This window comes from Macrobrachium rosenbergii, chromosome 12 (genome assembly GCF_040412425.1).
Source record: "Macrobrachium rosenbergii isolate ZJJX-2024 chromosome 12, ASM4041242v1, whole genome shotgun sequence".
In the NCBI taxonomy this organism is placed as follows: domain Eukaryota; kingdom Metazoa; phylum Arthropoda; class Malacostraca; order Decapoda; family Palaemonidae; genus Macrobrachium; species Macrobrachium rosenbergii.
Window position 1 is genome coordinate 18,004,086 of NC_089752.1, and position 20,789 is coordinate 18,024,874.

General features: G+C 36.0%; 1 protein-coding gene across 16 annotated transcripts in view; it reads left to right on the forward strand.

Moving 5' to 3' along the window:
• The first annotated feature begins 5,815 nt into the window (after positions 1 to 5,815).
• The window catches only part of LOC136844420 (protein lifeguard 3-like), a 137,735-nt gene continuing 122,761 nt past the window's right edge, over positions 5,816 to 20,789 (forward strand). For 2 of the 16 annotated variants that reach the window (XM_067113597.1, XM_067113607.1), the window contains exons 1-2: positions 5,854 to 5,986; positions 16,771 to 16,969. In XM_067113597.1, the coding sequence (XP_066969698.1) occupies positions 16,772 to 16,969 (198 nt within the window). In that variant the 5' untranslated portion in view covers positions 5,854 to 5,986; position 16,771. Of the gene's footprint in view, positions 6,041 to 13,182; positions 13,252 to 16,770; positions 16,970 to 20,789 lie in introns of those variants that run through there. The other 14 variants (XM_067113599.1, XM_067113600.1, XM_067113594.1 and 11 more) reach the window with 11 other exon arrangements.

Genomic DNA, 20,789 nt, shown 5'->3' on the forward strand with positions numbered 1-20,789 from the left:
CGCGGGCGGTACCAGGCGCTACCGAAGGGTCTGCTTCTGCTCCCCCAACCTCAGTGACGTCATCTGAGAGGGCAGAGATGAAGAAGCATCGTGGGATGAATAAATCTTTAACTCTTGTCGGCTGTTGTTTTATGAAGGTCACGCTCCGTAAATACTGTGTTACCAAACAAACTATTGCTGGTTTTGGTCATTTGATCATCTGTAGCTACTCGAGCTGTGTGACTGGTTCTCCTTTGAATGGAATTAGGAAAATTTTACTCAAGACTCTTTTCTGTATTCTTATATTTTATGCTATTAGTATAAATTTGGGTTTCCATCATATGCTTCCTACATACTGGAATACGACAAACTGATAAATTTGGGTACAAATACAGATTTTAGATATTACCAAAAGTAAGACTGCTGGAAACAGTGTTTTGTGCCCTAAAGGACAAAAAATTGCAAATAATATGCTGAAGAAGAAAAGGAAACCTTGTTAATCTGTATTAAAAAAATATTTTGTTATAAGTATTGATATAATTTTATATGAACTATATAATTTCACTAGCTGATTATCAGTGCACTTTATCTTCCTCTCCCTGTCTCTCCTCTTCCCACCTAACTTAAACCACAACAGTCGATTGACAATTAGGTTTATAACTCACAGCCACGATCAACAGAAACATCCTAAATTTTTAATGAACGGAGACCATGATGTCCTTTTCCTCGCCCGGTTAGGTGATCGAACTCGGGTCTCTAAATCGCTGATACGAGAGTGTTACAACTTGCTCCACAATGCAATAAGAGAAAAAGAGTTGATAAGAGCTTGGGACCTGGACGGCCGCGTTCTTCAGATCTCGGTGGGCGTGTCCAGGCTTTATAGGTTTGACAAGAAGGAACTGAACGTAGCCTACAAAGAAAAAGCATAATATGTTCAGACGTGGTGTCCTTGAATATCACTGAGAGTAGGACTTGCGAATAAACAGACAAGAAACATTTAGTGAAGCTGTAGGAGGGGAAACCGATGGGCGGAAAGAAACACTTGAGGAGAGAAGGTGGACAGGACTTTCTTTTCGAGGAGAAAAGTTACTCAGCGGAGAAGTGAAGGTCTGGTGAATGGCTGACAAGAAAATGGACCTTTAAACAAATTATATACATAGAGGCATGCTGTCAGATGACAATGCACTTTTGCATTCAAGGGGTTAGTACTTAGAGAACTGCTGAATGAAGATGACTGAAAAGAAATAGTGAATTATGAGCCGAGAAAAATATCGGGACCAAAGTAAAATCTGAGAATGGCGTAAAAGTAACTACTGAGCGATAGACAGTAGATAAGATATCAGAAGAAAAGTCAAAGAGTAGATAGGTACTGAAGCTCGTGGTATTCTTAGAAAGGTGTTTCTTGCGTACTTAAACCTCTAGCTGCTATAGCGAGAAAAGTAAATAAAGAAAAGGGTCAGAATATCATTCTCCCCATATATATATATATATATATATATATATATATATATATATATATATATATATATATATATATATATATATATGCAGTGTGATAAGCAGGGAGGCATTAACCAGCAACCTCATCCAAAGAGAGATGACGAAATCCGGAACTACTCCGAAAGGTTTTGCTCGAGTGCGCGACTAAATTTCTAAATTTACTGAGCCGTACGCTCTTCTCTTATCTTTAATATATATCCTTCAAATAATATATATATATATATATATATATATATATATATATATATATATATATATATATATATATATATAAACAGAAAAGAAGAGCGAGAATAAATAAAAGTTTTCCTATATCTCTTGATAGTCTTCTCCAAAATTATATTTTGGGAACTTGCTAATGAATAAACAGACTAAAAATTTTCAGTTTTTCACGTTTTGTCTGCAAATATAGTGTTTAATAATATTCAGAATAACAACTGAAAACTACTCAGATTAGGTGAAACAGTATGGTTAACTTAGCGTTAGACAAATTTAGTATGAACCTCGTGCCCATGGTTTTGACATTGGAGTATGTAACGCTCATTAAAACTCGTAACGAGTCTCTCTCTCTCTCTCTCTCTCTCTCTCTCTCTCTCTCTCTCTCTCTCTCACACACACACACACACACACACACATCATTTCTCATATCAAATGGTGCAAAATGTTTTATGTTTTACTTTCCAAAGAATGTAAAAGGCCCGAAAACATTTACCAGTCATTAGTTAAACCAAAAATATCACCAGAACGTCGTGAAAACATCCTCTCACAACAATTGTTTTTACTTCATCCATTTAGATAACTTCTGCAGCTCTCGTTGTTCCTTCGTGTCACATAAACATTAAAATACTGAGTAAAAAGCTCGCTTGCAAACTTACTCACTTCTAAGCTTAACTTTGACTAAAATTCCCCATTTGTTTTTCCCTATACATTTTCTGCTGTTCGATCCATGAACTCGGCCGTAGTCATTACTTCAGCTGCGGTTCTTGTAGCAGTTCATTCCTACGGCGATATTTTGTTTTTGTAGGGCAACTACTGATATCTATGTCTAGACCTTGACTAATACCATCGCTATGGCGCCATCGAACATTGCTTCATAAGGTGAATACAACTTTGGCTGTCTAACAAAAATCCATGACATCGACTGAGAAGTACGAAAGATAAGTCTGTCATGGGCTCACAAAGCAACTCTGCCAGAAGATTGTATCATGGCCTAAATTCTCAGGTTCTCGGCAAGAAATAAACTTGATAAAAGTCACGTCTTATTTTTGCTGTTGTATTTCATTTTAATGGTGGAGAGCTCAATTTGTAGGCTACACCTCAAAACGCGAGAGGATTGGGAGCACATCTTGTAAATCAATAATGCATTAATGCAACATGCTATCTTTTCAGCAGAGCACGTCAATTAGCATTTAGGGGGATGCATTTAGATCGAAGTACGTGTCTGTACAAAAATTTTTTCTAATGCTGTCAAAAAAACTACTATTGGGAGTATTAGCAGTACGAGTGGAAGTAGCATTAGTATTCAAGATGCACAAAATCCTTGTGATGCGTCAAAAAGATGGGTTGATATTCACAGTCAGGTGCAACAGAGAGAGAGAGAAGAGAGAGAGAGGGGTGAGGGGGGCCGCGGCTTATTTCGCAATGACTGGGCCCGGATGTATACGCATTTATTGGAAGCCCTGGGTACAATATCTAAATGTTGAATATTCAGAATACAGTGCTTATTACTATAAATAGATTTTATATTTTCAAGACCTGTCATTAAAAGTGGTCGCCTATGATCTTTGATAGTTTGATAGTTTGTCATATTGACAGCTCCCTTAAAACAAATGACAGATTTTTGTCAGATAGTCAGGACAACAGATCAAAGAAAATAACACCAGACAAAATTTCTTCCTAAAGAACTCTTTCTTCGTCATGACAAAACAGTTCTGTGACATGGAAACCACAGAACTTAGCGATAACAAAAGGAGGCAAAGAACTCCTGGTCTTCGAACCAGGAGGTACGGGCGAATGAACGAAAATCACTCACTGTGAGTGAAAATAGTTTACATACGCTATATGCACTTACTATATGCGCTTATACAGTCTCATAGCAGAGAGTTAGACTAGGCTTTCCCTTTAAACGGAAAATGAAGCAAAGTGCTGAAAATAAGGCGTCAGAATGTGAGTCCAAGGAAAAATAATATCACGGTAGACATCAGGACTTATTGTCGCCATTACCCAAGTATCTCTTAGTTGTGGCAAAGACCTTACTTTTTTACGCACTGACTATATATAATAATATATATATATATATATATATATATATATATATATATATATATATATATATATATATATATATATATATATATATATATATATATATATATATATATATATACACACACCTAAATAAATCAGCAGAATATATAATATATATGTATACATGTATGTATTGTATATATATAATATACTGTATATAAACAGTATTACATGTATATATATATATATATATATATATATATATATATATCATACAGTTTTCCTTAGAGAGAACTGCTCAAGAAGTGTTTAGCCTTCTGATTCTCACCTAGTCCTTTGAGATGAGATTGCTAGCCCCCACAACAACTGTTTAACTACATTGGGCCAATTCAGTGGTTGGGCTAACTGTTAGCACACAATGAGTTTAACTGTCTGCGCCTAAATCCAGTCCTACCTCGTTTGGGAATCCAACCTGGCTCCTCTTATATATGAAACTTTTATATATATATATATATATATATATATATATATATATATATATATATATATATATATGTATATATATACATATATATATATATATATAGTGTGTGTGTGTGCGAGTGTATGTGTGTGTAAAAGTAATTTATGTAAAGTCATTATGGCTTAATGTATTAATTTCCATCATTCTCAGGGCTAAATTCTTTGGTTAAAAGAGCAGAAAGTTCTTATACGTAATGTCATTAATTCTCCATGAGTCATACTGTCACAGTAAACTCAAGCCAGACCTGTTAACAAAGCACTTCCGTCACACGTACGAGTAATATAAATTTTCTTCGGCTTACCTTCAATTGTATGCAGATTTTTCTCTTAAAGCTATGTAGAAAATCACAGGCCCTGCTATCCGGAATGGCCCAGTAAAATAATCTTTACAGAATATGTTTCCATTTCACCCAAGAAATCAATAAGTTTAATTTCATAAAAGGCGAAGAACAGTTTTCTTAAAATAAAGTACTTAGTCAATTGCTATACGTAAATGGCTGTTAACTATCTCTTCGATGTAAAGAACGAGTTTCTGCTACTAGTAACCTGCCAATACCTCTTAGGCATTTCTGTGATTTTGACTGCTCATATGCTACATATACACAGTATATATGTATGTATATATATATATATATATATATATATATATATATATATATATATATATATATATATATATATATATATATATATATATATATATATATATATATATATAATGTGTGTGCGTGTGTGCGTGTTATTATTGTTGTGTTTGTGTAAACACACACACACGTCTACATATATATATATATATATATATATATATATATATATATATATATATATATATATATATATATATATATATATATATATAGTGTGTGCAACAAAAAAAATGAGTTATGAGTTATGATTAAGGATTTTTAGGCACCACAGCTTTCACCAGAAATAGTTCAACGGCTTATGGCATTAAAACTTCAACAACTTCAAAGAATTTACTCATTATTACTGGCTCCTCATTAATTAAGCGGTACAATATTCTTAATTTTCTTGACTCGTTGGCTTTCGTGTTAGTTACAAAACGTATATTTCTTGCAACTGTTATCACTTCGATAGTACAAGCTCTGTTGTAGTCGATTTCTTTTTTTGAATTGGTCGACTGGCAATAAAGCACCAAAGACGTACTAGATTTCATTTAAAATACAATACATAATATGACATCCAGAAAAGAGCGCCAGTCACCCTGCAGGAAGATGAGCGTCTTGAAAATCAATGGTACAGCAGCTGCAGTGTTCGAGAAGACACACACACACACACCAGCACCACCACCACCCATTCAGAAGGCGCGAGATTTTACGATGTATCAACCTTCCACTGCTTTCAAGAAGCTAGGGAACTGTTCAATTGCCACCAGCCATTCTGGAAGATAATTTCAGAATTTTTAATGATCTTCTTCCACTTTTTAAATATAAATGAGTAGTTTTAAATTCTTATTTCCCACTAGATCTCTGGGCATACTGACTTTTAAGTTTCTTCCTTCTCAGCTGTTCTGGTCCACCAGCCGAGAAATTGTTTCGATAACCATGTGTCCTACCGTACAGTGTAATGACGTCATTGCCAGGGTGCCGTGCCATCTATCGACGAGAAAAGGAACGACGGACAGAAACCATAACAACCTTCGTCGTCACAGTGACATCTACGAGAGCTTTACCGTTCCCCTCTGGCCTCTGCGCATTTCTCGGATTTAGCCTCTGAAGTGAGTGTAGTTTCGCGTCTGTGTGAATCCATTCGTGTGTTTAAAGCAGCAAGTGTAAGTGGGAGAGTGTAGGGGGTGTAATACGAGAGGCCATTGTCCGTTGTCTTTATTGAAGGTTTTGGAAAAAAAGTGGTGTAATCCTCCAGAATATGTCTTGTGACTGTGACTAGATTAAACGACATGGTTATCTCTTAAATTTCATTCTCATCTTGCTTGGTTGTCGAAATTTTGATAAAAAGAGACACTTAAGCGCCCAACATGATTCATCTGTAGGAGCACGGCCATTGCATAACTGGAAGATTAGTCGAGGCCTAATTTAGTCCAGGCCTATCCATTGCGTGGGCCGAGTCAGCTCACCCTAGGCCTAGGTTCGTCCCATCTGTTTGGGTTCAGAACACAAAGGTTATCTGGGTCGTGTGAGGCCACCTTGGAGTTAAACTGGGTGCAGATGTGATAAATCGGCACTAGCCTAGTCTTTCAAATACCCTAAGATTGATAGGGTGGGACGAATCAGCCCAAGAAATTTCCTTGTCAGTCTAGGCCTAACAAACGTCTCTTTGTTATGATAGAAGTAAGGACTTAGAAGAGCCTACTCAAGTGAAAGTTTGGTCATTCTAAGCCATGGTTCCTCTGTGAGCTAGACTATGGCAGTTGACGTTTTCCTATGTTATTTTACTTGCTTTACAAGAATTTAAAGTAATATTTTGTCGGCCAGCTGTAAGTAAACTGTAATTGGTCTTTGAAGACTACACTACTGACGACGGGATAGATATAAGCCTGCATTCTGCGACGAGTACCCCGACCCCCTCCAAAGCTAATATGGCAAAATTGTAACCAGTAAACACCACTTGAAATACCAACCTAACGTAGCCTAGGGGTGTTTACTAGTTACAATTTTTGCTGTATTAGCTATGGAGGGTTGAGAACTCACCATGAAACTGCCGTGAATCGTCTACCCCGTGCGTGTAGTCTTCTAAGGTCAATTGGTTTAGGCTACAACACGACCAAAAAATATTACTTTAAATTCTTAATAAGCTGAAAATAAAGCTAACAAAGGAAAATGTCAATTGCCATAGTCTACCTCACCGCGGAACCACGGCTTAGAATTACAGAAAGTTTTGTAATGTGTAGCTGTGAGTCACTTGACATCAGATATTTGTAAAACTAAAGACTACTTGGCCTACTTCACCCCGTAATGCAGATTGGGCACCATGTTTAGCATCATCCCATTGGGGATGAATGTAAAATTAACAGATGGTAGGGTAAATATCATATAAACTGTAAAAATAATCCAAAGGTGGTAAACATTCGGGTCGGCGGCTGGTAGGAATCAGGCTGCAATAGTAGGCTTCAGTTGTATGCAGATTTTTTCAGTGGTGACATAGGCTAATTTTTTTTTCATGAGAGTTTGGGCATAATTTTTTACCCACACTGCCAAACCTCAGTTTCCGCAACATGTGGTTGGCGTAGAGCAATTAGGTCAGTGGTCACTTTACTGTCTTAATTTTAAACCGACCATCTATTTAAAGAACGATTATGCTCAAACTGCGATTGTGACAGGACAGTCGTATGGGAAGCCAAAGCAAAAACTGCAGTACTAAATAGCAGGTCTCAGGCTAAACCATAAACAAGGGACTAGGTAACACTAAGGAAAAGATATAAATAGTTGGGTAGATGTGACTACACTGCTTTTCCTCTCTGGCCACACCCTAGCGATCTTCAAGTGTTTGACAGACTACAGGCAAGTCACTTGGGATCTTGATGGTAACCCTAATATTGTCTTACACGCTACAATTTATGGTAAGTGTAAAGGAGACAACCGCACGAAGATTTCGTTTGTTTTTATAATTTTTTGGCCTGACAATATATAAAGGGTGTACATGATGCAGTACAGGTGAGATAATTTGAGAAATATATCAAGATGAGAAATATACCGTCTTTTGTTTATGCTTTTACTTTTATCCCAGAGGGGTTGGTACTAAACATTGAGCCCCTTGGAACTTCCTCCAAGTTTAGTGCCACCTCATCAGGGATGAACATAAAAACAAGAACAAAGACAGTAAATTTCTCATTATCTTGGTACATTTCTTAGATTATCACACCAGAACTGCATTAGCCTACATAGGCCCTTTTCTGTATTGTTCAGTCAAAAAATTTCATTAATAAACAATATCTCCATGCAGAGCTCTTCCTTAGTGTTACCAAGGAAAGATTTAAGTAGTGTTGATATGGCTATATTTGCTTTTTCTACCTGGCCACACCTTAGTGATCTTCGAATACTTGAGAGACTGTAGGCTAGTCACTTGGTATCATGATGGTGACCCCATTACAGTATTGTATTACAGGTTACAATTTACCATGGCTTCGTTATTTTTTGGGCCCCATCCACCGAAGGTGCTCTTTGAGACCCACAGGTTCTTTTGTCTTATACCCAATAGTATGGAGGTGTTAAGAGATGTAGCATAAAGGTTACTTCTTAATAACTGCAAATACATCCTCGTAACTCTCAGTGAATAAGAAATTCTTCAAAAATTTCTTGAATGGCTTGATATGTTCAGTTCAAACATCAAGAGGGAACTTACTTTGGACTTTTGGGGCTGCAGATATAAAGGCTCTAGGACGAATACCAACATTTGGAGTGCATCTAGGCTTAGGCTAAATAACTTTATAACATCTGTTCAGTATAGCTAATCTTCAGTTGACCATTCTTTTGCTGTTAATACAGCAAAAGAATGGTCAACTAGTTTTTGAAATATATTGGACAATCAGTGTTGATAGCTGTTTGATTAATTGCAAATAGGCCTGTTTTAGGCAAGGCTGTCATAGCTTTGAAAGGGAGCCATTGTAATGTAAACAATATAGGGGTAAATGATAGGAGCCAATACTCAGTACATGGGTAATATTGCCTTGAGATGCAATACCCATTGCTAATCTTGGTGCTCTAATATATTTTGTAGCTGCCTAAGTGGTGTCTTGGGTAGATTATGATAGTTACAATAACCCATTCTGTTAATGCAGCTAATCCCCACATATGCTGTAGAACAGATAATTTTAACAAAGGCAACATTTCCGAGAGGATGGCCAACAACCCCTACAACATTAGGCTGTTGATTTGAGTATGGAGAGACAAATTACGGTCAATTTTGTTTAAAAAATGAAAGAATTAATTATATAGCATGCACAATGGGTTAGCAGAATATTATTTTTGAAAATATAGGTCTATAGCCAAGGCTGTGGGGTAATTGTAAAAAATGATAGAACTTCTATTACACAAACATAATTGTTATGTTATAGCCTAAGCAAAATTTCATCTACCAGATGCCTTAACTAATGGAACATACTCTTCAGTAATAGTGTATACCATTATTCATTTCCAAAGATAATTTCCAAGAAGAAGTGACATAGGATGGGCCTATCAAGGGAGATATTAAATTATTATTGTAAGAAATACTGTTAATGCGCGCACATTCCCTAAGCTTCCTAATCTAACTTATGGTAACAGGTTCTTACTTGACAAGGACTCCCACCATGTAACCTGATCCTAAATTTAAGGCTTCTTACAGGAGCATTGGGTTTACCAGGCACTGTTGAGCAGAAATTAATGGGAGACTCAAAGAATTGACATCAAAAAGTTATCATAAAATCATTCTATCACCAATTTTAGAACCCTAGGCATGATTGGAAACTAAACTGAGCCACTTTAAACACTTGATACAATACATAGTTTGTAAGATCTCTGCACAAAAGTATAGGAGAAACATTTAACCTCATCAAATACATGATATGCCAGTGACTGAAAAGGAACAACCAGTTTGGATTTGGCAAGTTGTCTGTCACCTGCTGTCTCTGGAGGAGCTGTCTGTCAGATAATGCCACTTTTGGTCACCCCATTGGTGGTTTTAAGAGGCACTGCCCACCTGTTTCTGATCTTGTGATGCTTCCTGTGATGTTCAGCCAGGAAGTAAAGGATGATCTTATGTGGTCGTTGGTCAACTGGAACCTCTTGGTGGGTGTTCCACTTGACTCCCAAGGTTTTGAGATACCTCAGTGGGATGTGACTCTTATACTCCGTAGTGTTACCCAGGAGTTGTATAAGCCCCTGAGGGATGCTCAGGACAAAAGTGTCACACTCTAGAATGTCTTCTTGCTAGCCATAGCATTGATAAAGAGAGTAGGCGAGCTTAATAGCCTCCCATACCTAATCTTGCATTATTGTTCTAGTTCATTCTGAAAACTCAGAACCTTTTCTCCAGGTCTTTGTAGACAAGTCTCAAAACAAGATGCTTTTATGCCTCATAAGAGTTTTGGTGTACTGTCTGCACAGAACTTATCTTAAGCCTGAGTATCAACAATATAGTAAGTTTATATTGGTAGGCACAAGGAAGAAGCGTGTTAAAATTCCCTTTTTTTCTGGCTTCGTAACATCACCAAGAAAGTGTGCAAGTTGTCGGTTGAGAGGGATGGCTCTTTACCTTAGTCGAGGGCCCCATCCCTGTCAGTCAGATTTCATAGGTACTGAGGGCAGGTGGCTAGCACTGCAATACCAGTTTTACCCTTTTTTTTCCACCTTGGAGACATTGCCCACAACATTTGTAGTGACCCTAACCCCATTGAAAAGAAAAGAGGCACATCTAAGGTTCATGGATGTCCAAAGGTTAGATGAATGAAAGGTGACTGGTTCTCTCTCTCTCTCTCTCTCTCTCAGCCAACACTTATACGCACTGGTCTGGCTAGACGTACAGGAGTTACACAACGAAGTATTCTATTTGACTAGCTCTAGTAAATAGATATGATTCCTACATCTTAAAGAACAACTATCTTTGGTTTTAATTGCAATAATATTGCTATCTTAAGCTCTATGTTGCAAACTTGGCTCCTCTGAATTCCCAGAGCAAGGATACAAGAAAACTGAACTCTGTCGTTGGGCCATGTCAACTTTGATATCATATGCCAGGCTATACTGGCGGTAATAGAAGTCATCCTTCCTCTTCATGAAGATGACTCGGAAGCTGAAGCTACCAGTACAGTATTGTTCTTCAGACAGTACCTCCACTTGAGAAGTGCTTCTTTCTACAATGGACAAAGAATTGTATTAATGTTGGAACATTGCAAATAGTAGAATTTGCATTTTCTATAATTAGGCTACTTGAAGGCTCACCCAACCCAACCCTTGTCCTTGTTGCCCAAGGAAAAAGCAAATGCTGGCAGTTGAGTAAGTTGATGGCACCCTGCAGTACACATTCTCCTGCTGTTTGTTAGCCCCCTTGTTGCCATGCTCCAGCTTTTGCTGAAGGTAGCCTATATCCCTTATAAAAAACTTTAGGTGCTATATCTGAGAAAAATGTCAATTATCTTTAATTAGCAGCACTATGGTTACTTAAGTGATTCTAGTTACAGGAAGTCCAGAACATGTCCAGGTGCTGTTTAAAATGCCACAAAATGAACATTACTGTACTTTGGATATTTACCACAATATTGTACGATCATGACCCACATGATGCATAATGTTGACAAACTTTTAATATATTGCACATATTAAAAGTTTGTCAACAGAAGGGTCATTACCTTTTGAGGATCTTGTTTCAAAATGAAATGGCTTTGTTTGAACTGTTAGCAAGCAACTTGCAAATGTACTTCCATACCTAAACTACTCCAATATTATCATGCTAGTAAAAATATTTCATTCTGCTGGTTTTATGAATCTTGAAAATTAAGAGATGGTGACATGCCCTCTGTAGCTGTTGATTTTACTGAAGTAGGAATAGTAATCAAGTTGAACTTTAATTGTGTTGTAAATTGTTTTCAATGTGAGTTATGGATAAGTACTGTATAAAAGTTCTTGGTTTAGGCAAGGCTATAACTGTTCCTTTGTCCTCTCTCTTTTTAATGTACTCCATATCGTTTTTACATTATTGCATTGTTTCATTATTAAACTTAGTGTTTAATGTAGTTAGTCTCATTACAAGTACAGTACTATGAAATGGATTAATTTTTATAGTTATTTTTGCGTAGTAGGTTGTGGTTATTGTAATTACTGGAACCAAAAATAAATGTACAGTATTTATCTTGCATGTTTGCTTGAATGTTTTAGACCCCAGGTTAGTTTATCCTGATTAGGTTTAAGAAACGCCTAATGGCAAATTATTAATGATTAATTCTCGTGGCGGGTTGGTTTAGATAAACCAGCACCTGCCCTTGCTTTTGTGGTGGGCAATCTGATTAGGTTTGAAAGGGATAAGTAGGCCTTGTGTTCATGTCAAGACTCGTCCAACCAATAAAAACTATATTCTCACCGATAGCAGAGCTGTATCAATAGAAAAGTAAATTAAAGATGAATTCTAATAGTTGCTGTGTCCTTTTGTTCAAGTTCTTAATCTTTGGTTCTCATTTCCATGAGTATTCATACTATTGAAAGAAAAGATTTTTCTGTTTAGCCTCCTAAATAAATAGTTTCTAGTTTAATTAGTAGGTGGTGGAGTTTTAGTAGCCGTGTTCCTAATTCTCTCAGATGAATCAGCTCTGTAATTATAAAGTAATTGTGCTAATATGTGTATTAAATTGCTTTATTATATGTACAGCAAAAGTAGCATTAGGTATCTCAGTAAGCAGTCTTGTAATATTGTTTGGCAGTCAGTGGAACTGTGACCCATCGTCTGTTGTAAACCCTTGATCTCTACTTGTTAATCCTTCGTTGACATTATCTTTTATTTTCTCGCTGGGTTTGTCTTTCATCTGTAATATTTCTCATGTTTTGAGGAGTTTGGTTAGGACAGTTAGCCTATTTATGTTTGGCAGTTTTTTTTCTATTTGCCCTTAAGTATTTCTGTTTTTAAATTTTATTTTATTCTTTTGTTCTTTTCTGGGACTATAGCAGTTTATTCTTAATTACTTTAAAATTAAATTATTCTGTACAACACTCAGTATATTTAATGTTGCAGAAATGGTAAGTAATTGAATGATAGATAGAATTATTCTGTAAATTATTCATTACGTTAGCATTCACTCAAGCTAGAGTATGCTAATTTCATATATTTTTATCGCCTGCTTTTAACAATAATACTGCTTGAAGACTGTGCCCAGTGCAGTCTCAGTGTACCATAGCTTTGAGTGTTGACTAAGAACCAGTGTTGCAAGAAAGACAAGATTCTCTTCGCCTTTTTTATGAATTTTTAATTCTTCTATTAATGCCAGATCGAGGTAGAGCGTGTGGTGTGTGTTAAGTTTGGGGAATTATCTGGAGTTTTGCCTTCTATGAAAAAGAAAAGGTAATTTAAAATGGACCTTCCCAGTTAAGAGTGTGTTCTAATTTTAAGAGCATGATTACCCAAAGATTGCAAGACTTAGTAACTGATGCATACTCACAGGGCATCCACTACACATTACAAACTGATGTATGCACAAGACATCCAGTGCACAGTATGTTGCAGTTACATTGTAAATGTTCCTGTTGTCAAATAATGTTAGGATGTGGGATTAGAATCTAAAATCTGAAAAATTGCATTACTGTATGTGTCCCTCTTACCTCAATTTTATTCTTGGGAACTTAAATATGAATGTGGCATCTGTCTTTACAGAACCATTAAGGAGTGTGTATAGTGACTGTAAATTTACAATCAAATTTAGTGGCAATTAGAACAAAGTTATAGATGGGGAAATTAGGATACTCTAGGTCATATTTGAAAGGGTTGCTGTACTGTATGTATATATTTTTTTTATAGAATAATTGATTCAATCGTAAATTAAATTCACCAGTGTATTTCTAGTTACTAAGTATATTGTATGTTATCTGTATAATATTTGACTAAAAATTAAGACCACAGTTAATTTAAAGTCCAGCTGCAGTATTAACCATAGATCTACTGCTAGGACATTATAACTTGTCACAATAAATTGACTTGCTATATTGTATAGGAAGTTTATTGTTACCTTCACTATTGATTTTTGGCAAATTCTGCACCAGTCTGACTAATAGAGGAAACATTCAGCTTTCTAAAGTAGGGCTTATCTGTTTTGTGAAGATGGTATACTACATGGGGTGTATAAAATAATACCAAGAATGTTTAAAATATTAGCTAGAACATCATCTGGTTTATTAGAGAAAATACTATTTTAGGAGTTAATGAGGAAGGTTACAGCTTCTCAGTCAGTGACAGTGATAGGCATAAATTTCAAGGGTCTTGTGTGAAGTGATTGATACCATCTCCACTGCACTTGAGCTTATCTCTGTGGCGCGTGGATTGTTATTTACATTTAATAGATGTTTGAACATACAGTACTCTAATCAGGCAAGAACATACAGTACTCTAATCAGGCAAGAGGCTAACTTTATTACCATGGAAGTTATCGTATTTTGAATTGATAATTCAGCATATGCCCAAGAAGATAATTTCATTTTCTTTACAAGTACAGTACATGTGTACAGTAGTGAAGTAATAGTTGAAATATTGCACACACACCATTCTCTCTCTCTCTCTCTCTCTCTCTCTCTCTCTCTCATCTGCAGTATTTATTTTAAAATTTGTATTGTAATGTAGTGTAGCACAATTAGTACATTAGTACATGGTTTTCCTATATGAACTTCATTAGCTTACCACTGTAATAAGCTTACCACTGTAATAAATGTTTCGTAGTACTTTCCAGTTAATATGGCAATGTTGAAAAGTGAAGACAAATATGTTTTTGAGCTTATGAATGAAGTAGATTTTCATTAATACAACCTGAAGTAGTTTTGTATGTGGAGATTAAAATTAAGTTATAATAAAACTGGATTAGTAATTTAATTTATCATTACTTCCAGGAGAGTTCAGTTTTGTGGTACTGCCGTACTAAGTATTAGAGAGCCATACCAATTGCTTATGCAGCTGGATTTTCAATTTTGTAGGGGCTTTTTCTTTTACACAAATAGTGAAGGATGATGGGAACAAATTTAGAGGTTACTACTGTAATAAAACTCTGACTTTTCTTAACCTATTTATTACTTTAACCTATTCTTAACACTATAGTTCATCAAAACGTATCTTAACTGCAATCTTAATACTGCAGGAAAAAACAAAATACTCCAACTGCATACAATATCAACCAAACGATGTATACACAAAAGATATTAGATTAGTAGTGAGGTACAAAATTATGAACCTTAATACTACAGCTTATCAACCATCCTTAGCAATACAGTGCTTAGCCTGATTTATCAATCTTAATACTATAGTTTTCCCACAGCAATCCAAAGAACCTTAATCTAATTCATCAATCTTAATATTATAGTTAACTCGTGTAATGGTTTTTCAGACGATTATTTCATCTATTTTAACTAAGCTACTATGAGCTCTTCCATTTTTTCTTCGCTATGTTACTATTTCCGGAAGTGACTACAGGTAGGGTAGGGTAGGTGAGTGCACACTTGAGAGATTAATCTTTATCAGGTCTACTTGGGATTTGCCAGCATTGATTTAGTATACAACTTCACTGTCAGCCTGATTCACACACTGATTCATCTCAATGTTTTTAATTTCCTTGGAATACATCTACAACAATCACTTGGAAATGTTTTGATTATCAATTCCCACCGGGAACTTGAACAAATCAGACTCTGGGTTCACACAACTGATTTATAGATGATACTTGCTGCAAAGCAGAGCAAGCATTTAGTAGACAAGTGAAGAACACCTTGTTTCCTGTTACTGCCTAGTCACCCAAGATTCTCTACCATCGAAGCCAGTGGAAAAAGATTACACTATAGGTGAAGGGAAGTGGAGCCAAATCTTAACAGTATCTCGCTCAAGCAAACTACAAAAAGAAAAAACATTTGCATCAGACATTCAGAAGAAAAACTCATAAAATAAACATAATAAAAAAATCAAAATGGTAAAAACTAAAATTCAGTCACACAAACTCAGACTTCCAAATGCCACCATAATGTCAGTCACTTAAGCAATTTTCATTTGCTGCTGATAAAGATTTTTTGTCATACATAAATACAATAGCGTGTTTTAAGTTTCTTGTTGATTTTAAGGTAGTACTGTAGTTGTGCTTTTTCTTTACTTATTTTGAACTCTTACACTTACCTCCCTTAAAAATTGAGGGCTAGAGGAAGATTACATTTACAAGTAAATGGACAGAAAAAAACTCGTTGATTCCATGTTAACTTTAATGTTCATGGTAATTGTTTTGGTTCTCTGAATTCTTTCCCATGTAATTGTTTTATTATTATTATTTAATACCTGGACCCGTAAAACAATGTCATGTCAGGAACAACAAAAAATGCTATATCCTTGTATTCCATAGCGCTCTAGCGTGTCTGCTAAAAGCTGTAGCAGTCAAAAGCAAACTGTTTTTAACCGTTTGAATGCCATTTTAATGTCATTCATACATATTGTGCTGTTTCTGTCCTTTAAATACTTTACTTTGGCTTGATTAGTTCTCATTCTTGATGTTTGTTAATAAGTTTCCAGGACAAATGCAAGATGGTTTTTAGAAAAGGAAACTGGTACAGATGGTACAATTTGTCAGTTATTGTTTAGCTCAGGCATGGTAGAAAGTAGAGATGGGAATAAGAAAAAAGTTCTGTGGTTATGTATGGTAATTGTTTCTTGCACCCATTTTATAGACCTCACAAATGTCTTACATGTTGACACATATGGAGATATAACAGTTCATATTTATATGTAAGTTCCACTATGTACTCTACCTTCAGTGTCAGCTTTTTTCCTATTTCAAGACAAATTTCTGATACCATGTTCTGCTTGTAGATGGCTTGTTAATGTTGCTCACTTATATTTAAACAGAATGGCAGCCCCATATCCTGTGGACCCAAACAAAGCACAGAATCCTGGTTGGGCAGTTCCCGGTGCCCCAAACCCAGGATATCCAAGCCAGCCTCCACCTAACATGGGATATCCCCCACAGCCAGGAATGGGGTACCCTCCTGCCAATCCTCCACCATACAGTGCTCAGCCCCCCTATGGAGGACAGCCTGGTGGTTATGTAAGTATTGTAGAAATAAGTGTTTTTATTGCCTTCACTTGAAGTTGTGTTGTGAACAGTGTAGTAAATTTTTTTATATAATTTTATTGTTACGTTATTTTAGACAGTGATTTTTTTAATAAATGATAGAAATTGTAGTTCAATAATTTAATAAGGGCAAGTACATTACCATTCTAGAAACATTACTTGGAATGTATTGTGTAGCTCTTAGTCTAAATGGTTTTCATTGTAGGGAAGGTACCTTCACAGAAGATTTGAAAACCTATTGGGTAATCAAGATTAACATATGTAGGTTTAGTTAGAGAGAGTTCTGAATGGCTAAAAATCCAATTTGAAGGAAATTAATTTTTTTTTTTTTTTTTGTCACTGTGAAGCATCATCACAACTTCAGTTCTATTACTGATGATTTTGTTACAATTCAACTTACGAAATTAGTAGAAATATTGCTGATGATAAAACTGTGACATTATGTAAATGTAAACTTTCTTCACCATTTAGTTTTGTTGAGCTTATTGTAATTAGGGATCAACTTTAGAGGGTTTGTTGAAAGTTCTCAGAATAGTGTAATCATTTGAATGTTATTGCATTGCATACATGTGTGAAAAAAGGCTATATACTGTATACAGTTTGCATAACTTACACTAAACATGATGGTAAGGGAAAAATTGGTGGACAGCCTAAATAGGTATAAATTGACTTCAATGCTTCTGAAATTAGGGGTTGAGGTAGAAAGAAAATTAGTTCAATTTGCTTTGCTGGCAATTTTGGTAGAGTTGGTATATTGGGAGTAGTAAGGGAAAATTCATCTGATTTGTAACTATTTCTACTAACATTTTCCTTTTGATGCATACTTTTATAAATTTTAGAATTTATAGGACACTTGCATCATGCCCAATTTTCTTGTGTTAGCAGGAGGTGCTATAAATGATTTTTTATTTTGTTTGTTTTTTATGTAGATGTTGGAAGATCATATGGTTTGAATGTCCTGATAATAGAACCATAATTTCAATATATGTAGCTTGAATTAGCATCAGAAAAAAGCATTTTGCTATTTAGAGAGGTAATTCTTGGAAGGATGGTATGTGATATAAAAAAAAGCTTGACATTTAGAAAGGTAATTATTGGAAAGCTGGTATTGTGCTTATGTTGAATAGAAAATTTAGAATTTTTGACAGTGTTACTCAAGATTAGCCATCCTGCATGAACATAATATATCAGCATTTCATACTTGAAAGAAGGAACAATGAATAATGTGGATTAACATGAGAATAATGCGTGTTCAGCCACCAGAGTAGGTTTTTAACATTAGGCAGATAACTATGTTAATTTATCATCTGTTGAATTACTGCAAACTTGCCTCTAGTATACCGATACATTTAGCTCTTGTGTTGATAGCCATTGATGAGTTTCTTGGTAACATAAGAATCCTTAGTACCAAGAGTATGATAGAACTACTAAAAGTTCTGGGATGTAACAATGTTCAATAGTAGGTGAATGGTTGTATAAATTCTTTAGATTATACTTGGAAAAAGTAGAATGAAACTTTGAAAATAGTACCCAGTACCTCAACCAATATTTGACAGCTTAACATGAAGTAGCTCATTCTGGAGGAGAATCCAAAGTGACTCATGATTATGGTGTGTTAGTAATACCTGAAATGTCCGAGATTAGGGTAAAAGTAAGAAATAGAAAATTGGTTCATTGCTACAGTGGTTTTCCTCTATTGAAATGCTTTACCGTTGATTTATGTTATATTAAACTTCAACACTATGAAGAGAGGCATGGGCATGAATGCAGTATATTAAATTATTGGTGTTAGCATCAGTGCAGTGGAAAGCAGTGAGCATTCAAGTTTATGGAACCTTAGTTTTTTTTATTTTAGAGATGGCGCTGAGGTAATTTAATGTTGACACTTTTGCCTTATCAAATATTTATGAATAATAGAAATTAACTGACATCATAATCTTGGTTATTTGCAATGAATCTTACCAACTATTAATATAGCTATTAAAACTTGCGCCAGCATGTTTAGCAAGTGTGAAAAAATTAAGATTAATTGTCTGAAGTCCTGTATGACAGTTGCCATCTGGCTCACCTACCCCCACCAGGTGAGACTGGAGTGTTTACCTTATATTCAGAAAAACTTTTTCTGCCATTGTTAATGCAAGTGTGGTTTTTCAGGAGTTTGTTTTTTGGCTTTTTTTGTGGTAAAGTTGTTGCATTTCATTTGGTTTTCTATCCACATAAGATGTCTGTCATCGGCAGTAGTGGAGATAGGTTTGTAAAGTTATGCTTAACAGATAGTTGTCTTAATAGGATGCATTCAGGGAATGACTTGCGATGTAGGTGACAGGTGTAATGAGTGCGTATCTTAGACAAAATAGGAAATATGTAAGCTAATGTTAAATATTTTAAATGAAAGGAGTCCTATAGATTGTGTAAGCAACTTGTTAAATCAGGATTTAACACTACTATGTGTTCCCCTTTGAGAGGTAAGGTGGCGGTAGGTGCTTGTCTGTAGGCTGCCCTGCTTCCTTACCGGGAACCAAGAGGTATTTTGGGAAGAGGTTCTGTGTACATTGACTCCTGCCTCTCATGCTCTGCCGATTGCTTGTTTTAAATGTTCGCCAAAAGTGTGTTTCGTTAGGCGGAAAGACAAAGGCTTTCATTTTGTGTCACCTTCTCTGTTGCCATCTTTTGAGAGAGTAAATGTTAGGCACCCAGATAGGTCTAAGCTTACAGAAGTGTATGTGAAACTGGTTGTTAAGATAAAACCCGTAACTTTCAGTATTCTTATTCCTCCTAGGAATTGAGGTTTCTCCTTTTCCTCCATCTTCTCCCAGAAATCCTTTATCCTTGCAGGAGGGTAGTGCCATCAGAGAACCTCACTCAGTACACTGTAGACATTACTTAAGGTTCTTGTAGCATTCCTTTGGTCCCTAGCTGCAACCCCTTTCATTCATTTTACTGTGCATCCATTCATATAATCTTTCTTCCATCTTTATTTTCTACCTCTCCTAACAATTGTTTAATAATGCAACTGCAAGGTTTTCCTCCTGTTACACCTTTAAAACTTTTTACTTTTAATTTCTCTTTCAGCACTGAATGACCTCATAGATCCCAGCGCTTAGCTGAATTTTATATCCCATTGCCATTCTCCCAGGAATCCTTTACCTACTAGTGACATTTCTTTTTCTCTCTCAGCTCCAGTTGTAATGGTCTGTACTTAGATTCCACCTGGCTGTAAACACGCCCTGTCCTCCTGTCTCCATTCAGACAGAGAATATCATTACTGGTAGGTTTGAAAACCTTATTACCGTTTTTGGTTAGGAGAGAAATGCACAAGCTTGCAAGGGTTGAGCCATCTGCGGTGACATTGCACCTTCCCATGTCTGGTGAGTTGTTGAGTACTGTCACTGACTGGCTGACCCTACCTGTGTATGGGATGGCCATTCACCTTTTTCCAATGTTACAGTTGCCTCATTTGCACCTGCCTGAAGTGTCACTGCCTGTCTCCTCTAGTTCAGACAACTAATGGCTGATTTACTGCCAGATATGCTGTTTCTGCTGCCACAGATATGCCTGGTGGTCTTGATGATAATGATTGAGATTCCCCCTCAGCTTTTAAACTTTGAACCAAAGGAGCTTCATTATTTCCTCACCTTTTTACCAAATTCGCTCCTGTTGAATGACATTCTCTCCTTGCAGCCATAGGTGCTGCTTCTGCTGTCGCTGGTATGAAAGTATCCCTTAGAGATTCGGTCAAGGCTGGAATTTGACGTAATTGTTTGTTCTCGAGTACACAGGACGAGTTTTAGAA